Source organism: Sebastes fasciatus, chromosome 6 (genome assembly GCF_043250625.1).
Source record: "Sebastes fasciatus isolate fSebFas1 chromosome 6, fSebFas1.pri, whole genome shotgun sequence".
In the NCBI taxonomy this organism is placed as follows: Eukaryota; Metazoa; Chordata; class Actinopteri; order Perciformes; family Sebastidae; genus Sebastes; species Sebastes fasciatus.
Window position 1 is genome coordinate 32,903,164 of NC_133800.1, and position 12,491 is coordinate 32,915,654.

General features: G+C 41.8%; 1 protein-coding gene across 2 annotated transcripts in view; it reads left to right on the forward strand.

Annotated features, from left to right (window-relative positions):
• The window catches only part of msh3 (mutS homolog 3 (E. coli)), a 59,960-nt gene that overhangs the window by 47,340 nt on the left and 129 nt on the right, over positions 1 to 12,491 (forward strand). For both annotated transcript variants that reach the window (XM_074639389.1, XM_074639390.1), the window contains 3 exons: positions 8,222 to 8,354; positions 8,480 to 8,648; positions 12,284 to 12,491. The exon at positions 12,284 to 12,491 is cut by the window's right edge. In XM_074639389.1, coding sequence (XP_074495490.1) covers positions 8,222 to 8,354; positions 8,480 to 8,648; positions 12,284 to 12,365 — 384 coding nt within the window. In that variant the 3' untranslated portion in view covers positions 12,366 to 12,491. The remainder of the gene's footprint in view (positions 1 to 8,221; positions 8,355 to 8,479; positions 8,649 to 12,283) is intronic.

The window sequence follows — 12,491 nt, forward strand, 5'->3', positions numbered from 1 at the left end:
CACTGCATGTGATTATCATAAAGTGGGCATGTCTGTAAAGGGGAGACTCGTGGGTACCCATAGAACCCATTTACATTCACATATCTGGAGGTCAGAGGTCAAATGGCCATGTTAGTTTTTTTCCTCACCAAAATTTAGCGTAACTTTTGAGCGTTATTTAACCTCCTTCACGACAGGCTAGTACGACATGGTTGGTACCAATGGATTCCTTAGATTTCCTAATTTCATATGATGCCAGTATCTTCACTCTAGTGTTAAAACGGAGCCCTCTACAACCTTAAAATCGCAATTTGTGTTAATGAAATTAGTGGTGTCGAAACAAATTTGCGTTAACGCGTTAATATCGCGTTAACTTTGACGGCCCTATTTAGTTTGATCTTTTAGAGTTTCTTATAATTACCATATGTCCTGATGAAATGGAGTCATGCCTGGTTTGATATCCGTATCTCAGTATGATGCCTAATGCTCTCTGTTTTGTATTATCACACATTGTTACTGATCATTTCTCTCCTCTGGAGCCACAAAAGGCTTATAATATATATACGGTATATCACATATGCAGTCATACTCCCCCAAGACCTGTGATGTGTAACGAGATCTATACACCCACAGTTTCAGAGTCTCATTCACCCTCACTGGTCAGGAAAAGCACAAATAATGCACCGAGACCTGCAGCTTTTTTCAGGGGGACGTAATTGGACAAGTGGCATCATTGGTTTCTAAAGTCCTAAAGCTCTGGTCCATGTCAGCATCTTAAACAGTCAGTCCTTAATGTTGCACTCTGGATGAAAGCCACAAGCATTGACGTGGCTGAAGTATTTCCCTTTAAACAAAAAGACACAATAAAGGAAAGGTCCTCACCTCTGCGCCTGTCACTGACTCCAATAATTTGGGCCAATTAGAGAACTAGATTGACTCGCAGCCAAAGTCAGAGATCAGTGACACACGTGCACATGTCATTTACACCAAAAATCTCTTCATCACACACACACACACACACACACAGCACCTCAGCGAGAGCCTTGTTAGTTGCGAGGTGAGAACACGAAGGGTGTTGACTTGAGTCAGAATTGGATTTGTGTCTAATTGGATGGAGAGAATAACAAGACAGAGAGACAGCGGTAGTGGTGTTGACACCTGCAGCCTTTTCCTCGGGATCACATTACCGAGTGGAAGCACACACACACACACACACACACACACACACACACACACACACACTCCGTATCTTTGACAACACATCTCTACAGGTGTACAGTGAAACAGGCGTATGATAGGGGGGTGGACGAGGTGACACAATGCAGAGAAAGTGTTATTATCCGTGGCCATGTGGCCGATCAGCAGTCTGTCAGAGATGCTGTTCTATTTGAACCTTCGTGTCAAGTGAGCCGAACACGCAGCCCGTCACATCTGGACCGGCCTCGGAGCATTCCTCTGTCTGTTTATAAACATACAGCAAAATTTAGCTTACGTTAAGAGTGGATATTTATAGATGTTCCTTGTTTTCAAGTCCCAGACTACCACTGTTCATAATCAGAGAGGCAGAGAAATGTTCCCTGCATTTTTCTATCTTCCAATTAGATATTTTTGTCCATATCGTAATCATCTTGGAGGAGTTTTAAGATCATACACACCATTAAACCTAATCATATTTCAACAGAAATCTGAGGGTGTTTTCACATATAATCCTTTTTAAACGAACCAAACTCAGCCCTCTTAAAGTGGACCGACAGAAAAGGGACTCAGTTCTGTTTCTGGTCCACTTCAGCTCTGATGGGGCCTCAGTCTTCTGGCGAGGAGAAAGACGGGAGTAAGCCCAAATAAGCAACTACACTTTAGAAACAAGCCCAAAAAAACACAGCTACCAAATAACTACCACTATTTGATAGCGACTTTTTAGGAAAACAAGCCCAAAGTTGCTTATAATAAGAAGACCTGGCAACTCTGCAAGTAACCAAACAATAAATACATCTCTGGTTTAATTATTTTTGGACAAATTGTTTAGTCTACAAAAGGTCAAAACCTCAAAGAAATTCTTAAAACTGCTAATTCAGTCAAACTAACTGTATAAATATGGATGTGCAAGATTATAGAATCTGTAAAACTAGCTGATTGTATTTTTACTTGATTTAAACGATGATTTGATCTATTATTCAAAATTGCCCGTGATGAATTTTCTGGTTACCAACTAATCGATTAATTGACTAATTGTTTCAGCGCTAATTTCATCACATCGTCCAGCTCTGCAGAAAAACGGCTGTCAGTTCACCCAGGGGTGCTCTGGTAATGAGCTGCCATTAGCACCTAATCAGACCATTATCAAGGCTCCAGCCTCCCTTTGCCACGCTCCGGTTGTTTTTACCTTTCAGTGTAGGTGGACAGGAATGATTGAAGTAGCCTGCCTGTGTGTGTGTGTGTGTGTGTGTGTGTGTGTGTGTGTGCAGTGTGTGTGTGTGCAGTGTACAGGTCTGTGTGTCTTTGTTTGAAGCGTGTAGGAGTCACCGTGCACGTCTCTGTCAGAGGGAGGTATTACTAGTGACGTGTGACCTTTCTTAGACCGAGCGGTTAGCAGGACGATCCTGCAGCCGCCCGTCTGCAGCGATGATGTAAGACTCAGGTCTGCTTCACCATGAGGCCTCGTACACTATTTGTTATCATTACTGTCATCATCAGACTTTATGATTATTAATACTAACATTTTTGATATATTTTAATCAGCATTACTTATTGTGTATCAACAACTGTCACATTGTAAAGTTGTGTGTTGTTGTGTTAAGCCCTAGGGTGCTGGAAGGTGTGGTTCACCTAGACAGACATACCCAAAATAAATCAAGAATAGCTCCACAACTACCAGGTCTATATGCATGATCTTTGTCTCTATGGAGAGGTAAGACCTCAGAGAATTCATCCTTAGTGTCCGTAACATTGTGACTGTTACTGTGCCTGAGTAAATTATGATGAACCAAAGGAAACATTTACATTTGTATCCTCGCCTAAAATGTTTTCTAGATTAGACAGTGGATAACACCATTACAGCAATGATGCCATGCACAGAGATGAATTCATTCAGCAACTCCTTGACTACAACTGTGCCAAAGCAGATATGAATAACACAAAGCACATAGATTCTACAAAGGTTTTAGTCAGGATAGGACCAGGAGGACTCTCCATTTGGCCACCTGGATACCTAAAGTGTGCCAAATGGGTTTTCTACCTCTTGAAAGGGAATCTGGCTATAAAATACTACTGATATCCACTACAGGAGGCTATGTGCACACAATGGAGCCTTTGGCCATAACATTTACCCTGTGCATCATCACGTTCTACCATTGTTCACAGTATAAAATCAACAAAAAACAACTAAATTGTATAACTTCAACTCCAAATGGAGTAGTTTTATTATGATAATGAAATATGATCATGTAAAACTTAGATAATAACAAATAAGATCAAAGATAAGATGACAAAAAATAATCCATAGTCAAGTATGTACATTTGATATACAGGAAAAACGGTCAAAATCATTATAAAGTAACGTTATTTGGACAAAATGGTTTTGTTTTAAAAGCGTTAAGGCCTCGTCTTTTAGAAACAATTCAGAATAAAAGCCACCACAGCATTTTATGGAGTTTTTAAAGGCAGTGTTTTAACACACAGCTCAGCTCAACCGGAACCGGGTTCGTCGGGTAAAAGAGGTTAATGCGTCCTCCTACTCCCGTTCACGTGTGATCAGGCTGTTAAAGTAAGCAGGAAAAGGAAATGCATTTGTTTTAGTGAAGAGCTCTCAGCAGATGTCCTGAGGGTGCAGCGTGAGAGAGAAAATGTTTGTGTATGCATTGAGAGAGAGAGAGAGAGGCTGAGTGAGCGCCCCGATCGTTTTTTTGAGATTTCCACGTCTTAACCTTAATGCCAGAGTTCAATCATGTAGCGTTTGGGTGGCTCCAGGGCCTGACGGAGATTAAAGGTTAGCGGTATGAGGTGAAGTGCCTTCACTTCTTCTCAATCTGTCTCCTAAAAGCCTGAAAAGCCGGGTGTTTACGGTGAAAACGGAGTGATTGACTGCAGACATCCTTCAGAGAAAAGCAAAATGGGGGGAAAATGTGACATAATAGTGTATGTATGTGTTTATACTGGTGGTTCTCTTCATCACACAGCATGTCTTCATGTAATAGCTCAGCACACTGCAGGGCACAGAGGCGGTTAAATAGCACGCTGGGTACGGGAGATGCAGACGCTCTCTGCTTTGTTCTTCAGCTACAACTTTTTGCTTAGTTGTGGTAACACAGACGGTGTTACATAATGCAACATTTGTTATGATACCTACCATTTGGTATCACTTTGTCTTTGTCGTTCTGTTCTTTTTTCCGCCTACTTCTCTCTTTTGTAGAAGGCTGAAGAGATAGTAAAATAAATAATCTGATTAATATTCACTGAGGTCAAAGGACAAAGAAAAACATTTAGTAGAAAAGAATCAAGATCCCAATGTTAATTATAGTATGATGATAGATATAGTAAAGGTAAAGATGCATATTATTTATAGGGGCTTACAAAACTTGTTTTTTATATTTGAAGGGCTGCTAAAGTGAGTGTGGAGAAGAGGTTGCTTCGTAGATTAGTTAAGGCTGGCCAACACTAAAAGTATTTTCAAATCTTAACAGATGTTGAAAATGTGAGAGAGCCCACACATATCGACATGTTATGTTGAATTTAACAGTTTGGTTCCTATAGTTTGTGGAGAGCAACGATTTGGAGTTTTTTAATTTTATCTTTAATTCTTAAGAAAGAAAACCGTATAATTCGCCCCTTTGTTGTGAACTAATATTAATCAGTTTTTATTCATTTTTTGCTCCTGCTTGACTATTTCTGTCTCTTACTTCTCTCTAGTTCTCTCTCCGTCTCTCACTCACTGAAGGTCCTTTCAGACACAACATGACAACGGCACCACTGCGCTCTGAAACCCGTTATTTCCAAAGGTTTGCACAGCGCCACGACAGCTTTTCGCTGTGTTGAGCAAAGCCCAAAGCTGTGGCGAGTGCAGCTCAAACATGAGCTCAAATTGCGCTGTTTTGTGAGCATAGACTGCTTTCCTCCGCCGGGAAACGACAGTTGGTGTAGCTCTATTGTTGTCCGGGTAGAAACGGCAGGGCTTTTAGACGCTGTACAGTCCGTGCCAGAAGCAGGTTGAGATAACATAAAGAAGAAGAAAAAAAAGGTGTGAACATTTGTCATAAATCAGGAGAAATACGGAAGAATTGTGACCCCGGGAGGAAACCAGGAGAGGGCGATGAAAAACGGGAGTCTCCTGGGAAAATCGGGAGTTAAATACGTTAAATAATTACTCGTGTTGTCGCCACAAATCAACAAGTTGGTCCTCCATTTTTGAGGTCCATCTTACTACTAATTTATGTTTGCATTTGCCGCGGCCCGTCGACTTTGGTGACTTTCCCTCCACCTCAGTGCCACCAGCAGGTCAAACGTTCCCCTGATCCACTGAAATATCTCAACATCTGGTTGCCAAACTTAATATGAATCCACATCTACTTCCATCGCAACAGACTGCATGCTCAATACATATCACAATGTTGTTCAGCAGAATTTAGTTTATTATCTCCCGCCCAAGTAATTATCTGACGATTCAGCTCATGACCCGTTGTCGGGACCCCGACCCCCAGGTTGGAAACCACCGATCTAATACGTGGATTGCCACAAATTCTGTACAGACATTAATGGCCCCTCCTGACTTTTATGATCCCCTGACTTTTATCCTCCGCGCCGCTGGCAGGTTGACATTTGCGGTTTTGAGTGAAACATCTCGACAACCTTCATGTCCCCCCCCCCCTCAGGATGAACTGTCATAACTTTAGTGGTGCCTTAACTTCTCATCAAGAGCCGTCATCAGGTCTAAATACTTAATACACTTAATAAACTAATGCCACTCCCATCAGCCTCAGCTCTACTTTGTGTTTAGTGCAGATCAGCAGATATTAGCATGCTAAACTGGTGAACATGTTAACGTTACATTTGCTAAATGTCAGCATGTTAGCGTCGTCATTGTGAGCACGAGCCTCACAGATTCACGAGCACGGCTTTAGACTTCACCTTCTTTATGAGAATGTTTCTGTTTCATTGCTGTGTTTTATGAGTCTTTGGCTCATTGATTTTTATATGTGATCATTATTCAGTCAACATGACCTCTCTTAGACCCGGTAATAAAATACGATCTGCATCTCTTTTACCCGACGGACCCGCTACCGGGTTGAGCTGAGCTGTGTGTTAAAACACCGCCTTTAAAAACTTCATAAAATGCTGTCATGGTCTTTATTCTGAATAGTTCCTAAAAGACGAGGCCTCAACGCGACTAAAACAAAACTCCATTTTGTCCAAATAACGTTACTTTATAATACTTTTGACCGTTTTTCCTGTATATCGAATGTACATACTTTGGATTATTTTTTGTCATCTTATCTTTGATCTTATTTGTTATTATCCAAGTTTTACTTGATCATATTTCATTATCATAATAAAACTATTCCATTTGGAGTCAAAATTATACAATTTAGTTGTTTTTTATTGACTTTATAGTGTGCACAATGGTAGAACGTGATGATGCACAGGGCAAATGTCACGCCCAAAGGCTCCATTGTGGTCACATAGCCTCCTGTAGTGGATATCAGTAATATTTTATAGCCAGATTCCCTTTCAAGAGGTAGAAAACCCATTTGGCACACTTTAGGTATCCAAGTGTCCAAATCAAGAGTCCTCCTGGTCCTATCCTGACTAAAACCTTTGTAGAATCTATGTGCTTTGTGTTATTTACACTCACCGGACACTTTATTAGGTACACCTTGTACCTAATAAAGTGTCCGGTGCTAGTACCGGGTGTTCTTCTGCTGCTGTAGCCCATCTGCTTCAAGGTTGGACGTGTTGTGTGTTCAGAGATGGTATTCTGCATACCTTGGTTGTAACGAGTGGTTATTTGAGTTACTGTTGCCTTTCTATCATCTTGAACCACTCTGCCCATTCTCCTCTGACCTCTGACATCAACAAGGCATTTCCGTCCACACAACTGCCGCTCACTGGATATTTTCTCTTTTTGGAACCATCCTCTGTAAACCCTAGAGATGGTTGTGCGTGAAAATCCCAGTAGATCAGCAATTTTTGAAATACTCAGATCAGCCCGTCTGGCACCAACAACCATGCCACGTTCAAAGTCACTTAAATCCCCTTTCTTCCCCATTCTGATGCTCGGTTTGAACTTCAGCAAGTCGTCTTCACCACGTCTAGATGCCTAAATGCATTGAGTTGCTGCCATGTGATTGGCTGATTAGCTATTTGCTTTAACAAGCAATTGAACAGGTGTGCCTCATAAAGTGGCCGGTGAGTGTATATCTGCTTTGGCACAGTTGTAGTCGAGGAGTTGCTGAATGAATTCAGGGGCATCTCTGTGCGTGGCATCATTGCTATAATGGTGTTATCCACTGTCTGATCTAGAAAACATTTTAGAAGAGGATAAAAATGTAAATGTTTCCTTTGGTTCATCACAATTTACTCAGTCATAGTAACAGTCACAATGTTACTGACACAGGGGGTGAATTCTCTGAGGTCTTACCTATCCATAGAGACCATGATCATGCATATAGAGCTGGTAGTTGTGGAGCTATTCTTGATTTATTTTGGGTCTTATGTCTGTCTAGGAGAGCCACATCTTCCAGCACCCTGGGGATTAAGAGGTTAATCTGATAATGACAAATAAAACCGCAATATCTTCACATTTACTTTTTATATGATTTTTCTTGTCTGTGTTTTGTGCACACTGTGATCAGATTTTTCACAGGCGCTCTGGGAAGCTGGTGAGTAGGTGGGAAGGTGGTAGTTCTATTGTCAGTAAAACCAAACATAGCAGGTGGAGGGTCACCACCAGTGATGTTACTGTACAGCCTGTACTTACTTTTCTTACTTTCACCTACCGGAGAGACGTCTTCGACTGTCGGAGACAACAGAATAGACGAGCCTCTCCGGTATAGAGCAGATGGATGACATTTCTTCCTGCAGCTGTATGCTCGTTTCTATGTTTTCTTCCCAATGTGAACACAATGTACAGATTACATTTCCACCTGGCTGACCTGCAGTTTTCCTTCCTCCTTGACGTCCAGAAGAGTCCAGAACACAGATTCTCTGGCATCAACATGTTAACACTTCCCTCTCTCCTTCCTTTTGTTAGTTGAAAGCCCTCACCCTGTTTGTGACGCATTACCCTCCTCTGTGTGAGTTGGAGCGGGTGTATCCTGAACATGTGTCCAACTACCACATGGCTTTCTTACTCAATGAGCCCGACGTGGCCTCTGACACTGACGGTATGTGTGTGAAAATGCTGGTAAATTTAGAACAATCTTACTTTGGTATTTTCTAATTCATTATCACTTGGAGATTTTATTGTATATATATATACGTATGTGTGTGTGTGTGTGTGTGCCGACAGACGGAGAGGTTCAGCCAGAGTTCATCACTTTCCTCTACCAGCTGACTGAAGGAGCTGCAGGGCGGAGCTACGGCCTGAACGTCGCCCGATTGGCTGACATCCCAGACGCTATACTACACACTGCCGCACACAAAGCCAGAGAGCTGGAGAACACGGTCAACGCCAGGAGGTACAACGAACACACACACATTCACCCTGACCATTTCTTAAAGGGGGATTTTACACAAAAAGATCAGTTTGGCCCAAGTGCAAATGTCTTTCTTGGGCCCTCAACCCAAACATAAGCACATGCACGTACACACACAACTACTCCAGACGATTGTAAAGCAGACCGTCCCTATGCCGCCATTGAGATGCTCACCATGCAACTCACATATACTGCACACCAGCCTCTGATCAGCACCTCGGACAGCAGCCGGAGCGCCAAATTTATCAACGCTAATTTAACAGCTTGCCCTGGCCGTATTGTTCTCACAGACACAGATGTCAGTAGATGCGCATTTTTCAACATATGCGACGTAAGAATTATAGTGCTATAGATTTAAATCCCTGATCCCACTCAATATTTTTTTTTGCTGTTCACGTAATCCAGTACGTATTTGATGACATCGCCTGGTTAAAAAACACTGAAAGCGGACTCCTTGATTACAATAAGCAAATTATTTAAACAGTGTTTGTAAAGGAATGATTCTGTCCCAAGCTTTTTAATCTATATGTGGTTGAACACTGTAACTGAATTCCACTGTACTAAAATGCCGGAGTATCCCTTTAAACTCTCATAAAATCAAAAAATATATCTTGTTCCTGTGCTTTTGTAGAGTTTCTTGAATACATTTCAATACAAATGGAGCCTGACAGCTGAAAAGAGTCCAACGTTTGTCATGAAGAAACTAAAGTGGAAGCAGCTCCACCGACACTAAATTGAATGTTTATTTAAGCTTTAACACTCAAATGAACTCGATTTCATTTTTGTTCTATCACGTCTGATCCAGAAAATGTACCAATGTTCCTGGAATATCAGAAAGTTTACAGATTACTGGTGCAGCTCAGATTTAGGAGGAGAAACAGACCTACAATCACGTTTATGACGGTGAAGAACTCTTTGATTCTGAGACCAGCTGAGTTTAGTTTACTTCTAAAAACGTTTTGGTGTCAACTTCGTTTTAGATGTTTTTAGAGACTTCTTATGACGTCTTAAACGGATGCAGCTATCGCCTAACCTAACAGAACCATGTGAAAAGCCGTCATTGGAAACTGTTTGGAAAAGGGCAGGCACTTTAAAAAAAATACTTGGCAGGCGATTGGATGAACCATCTGTCAATCAAACTAACGAAAGCGAGATTGACTGAAGGCAAAAACATCGCCGTACTTTACACGTTCAGCGCCGTTCTTTGCTCTTCTTTCAATGAATACTCTCCAGTTCTTATATAACTGATGCTATTGCAGCATCTACGCTAACCTCTTCAGGAGCCACCGTTGTTGTTTAGAACGAACAGTCTCCTCTCCGTGACGCCGTCTCACGCTATGGTCTCACCGGGTCTCACACACGACCTAAGCCACGCCCTTAGCTGCAGTAACTCCTCACAGGATGCTGATTGGTCCGTTGTCTGGCGAGTCGGACATGAAAGCATTACTTGGAGCCTGACAAGATGGACTTTCTTGTACCATTTGATTTTGTGATTCTCACGTAGTCTTGAGAATCCAGCTGCCAACTAAGGTTAGCCATATAGAGGCGAAGTCCCGCCCCTTCCAAGGGACCTTATGTCGGAAAAAAATATTATATTGTCGAATTACGGAGAGACAAATATTTCTTTGCACCCGTTTGAAGTGCGCCATGAGTCACACATATGATGTTTGTTAATTTAAAACTGCAAAAAAATACCCAGAGATGTAGTGTGGGATGGACAATATCTACTTTTATTTAGCCGTGTTTGTGGCGCGGTTTTCCTTTATCAGAAACGAGATAGGTTCCTTGTTTAAAGTTAATCCTAATCTCTTCTAATCCAATTTTAATTAATATAAATTTGCTGGAATTATTCATTAAAACCAAATTGATTCAATTTTGTCAAACTTTTGTCATAAATTGTCTCCCAGGGGGTCCAGATCTTATTTTCCCTCGGCTGATTAATTTTTCCAAGTATTAAGAGGAAAGAAGAAGAGAAAATCTGTTTGTTTTTAATGCTGACGTAGATACGATTTTCTATCAGGATGAACCACACACTGCCAGGCATAGACGTTCCCCTTACGATTGAGTCAGGAAGCGGAAATACGGCAAATTCATAGTCTAGTGCTGTCAGAGCGTCAGCATGTTGCACTGTCTCCAAATACAGTCAGTCTTCTATCTCTGTCAATTTGTACACGGCATCTCCTCGCTCTGTAACAGACAGCCTGCTGGGAGTTCAGTGCTGCTTCCTAAGTAATCCTCACCATATGAAATATCTGTCAGCACACACACACACACACACAGAGAGCCATACCTCTCAGTCAGTGTAATCCTCCCTATATGAAATGTTTGTCGTTTGTTGGAGTGAAGCCACGCTGAGTACACAATAATCGTACACAGAGGAGTCGAGCTGCCGGTCGGAGGTTAAGAACAGGGATTTTATTGTACTCTCACATAAAATAGTTTTATCCGCCTTATTCCTAGCCCCCATGACGCCTTGTGTGAATTATGGGCGCATCTTCCGGTGCGTCGTTTCACTGAACCGGAACCGGCGTTTTCCATGGTAATGGTACGCCATTTGTCTCTCCTAGAACGATTGTATTAAACAAATCTAGTTAAACATGTGTGAACACCACCTATTACACCTCAAACAGGATAATGTGATCATAGCTCTGCCTTCTACTATGGAGGGATGGGAGGACGACCTGAAGAAGTGGCCTCAGATAACATACACTAGCATATTTAGCTGCTTTATTGACTCCGTTGCTACAGACGGTGAGGAGATGAACAATCTGAAAAGCTCTGAGGCAGATCAGTACTTCCACAGTAACAAGGTTTAGTTTTTTCTACACACAGATAACCGTAAGCGCTGCACTTCGTGCCATAAACTGCCTTACATTTTAAACTGTACAGAAAATAGTGAAAGTAACTGTCTGTCATTAAACCAACGCTACAATGCTGAGTCCTCCCTACACATGAAATCATACCTGATGTCCTCCTGGCTCTGCTGTCAGTCCTTTTAAGGACCCGACATCTCTTCTCTGCTGCTCTTTCGTAGCCCAACTAACAAAGTAGGATACAGGTTTTCCTCCGTTGGCTTTTTGTTGACTAAATGAAATGAGCACACATAACTTAAAGGGTTTATGGGTGGTCTCTTCAAGTTTAGGTTTCTCAGCCACATTCTTCTGGATTCCTCGTCTGTAGGTCGGCGATGGAAACTGGACCGTTGGTCACAAGAACAATCCCTTTTTGTTTTGGGTGCATGTTCAACACACTGTTGTCGAAGCCACAAATTGATCTTTGTCTGGTTGTGAGTACAGCGGCGAACAGCGCAACAAGAACCAAAGCTCCACAAGGACAGTTTAGAAAATGAAAATTGAATGTTAGTTAAATATCTGATAAAAAATAAAGCAGGATTTGATAAATTGAAGGTGAATTACTTTTCAAAAGAAGCACCGTTGGCGGTCAGCCACTATGGTCAGCCACTATGGTTAGCCTCTATGGGACTAACTAGTTTACCGCTACCTCACCGGATGTTACGCCCAGAATCATTTCTACATTAACGCCCCCAGAGAATAAGGTGGATATACAAGACTTTGTTTAAGCAACCTTTCCGTGTCTTTATTTCTCCGTATCTCCAGGAGGAATAAGAAACTTCTCTCGGATCTTTTGAGCGTCTCGGACAAATCGTCCCTCATGGAGTGGCTGAAGTCAAACTGTTGACGTCGCTGCAACAATATTCAACACACACATGAAGAAAAGAGAACTCGGCTCACGCTCAAAGAACAACACACAAGGAAGAAGTGAAAACTCAGAGTGGTTGTTGCAGCTCTCTTTGCAAGTGTGTGT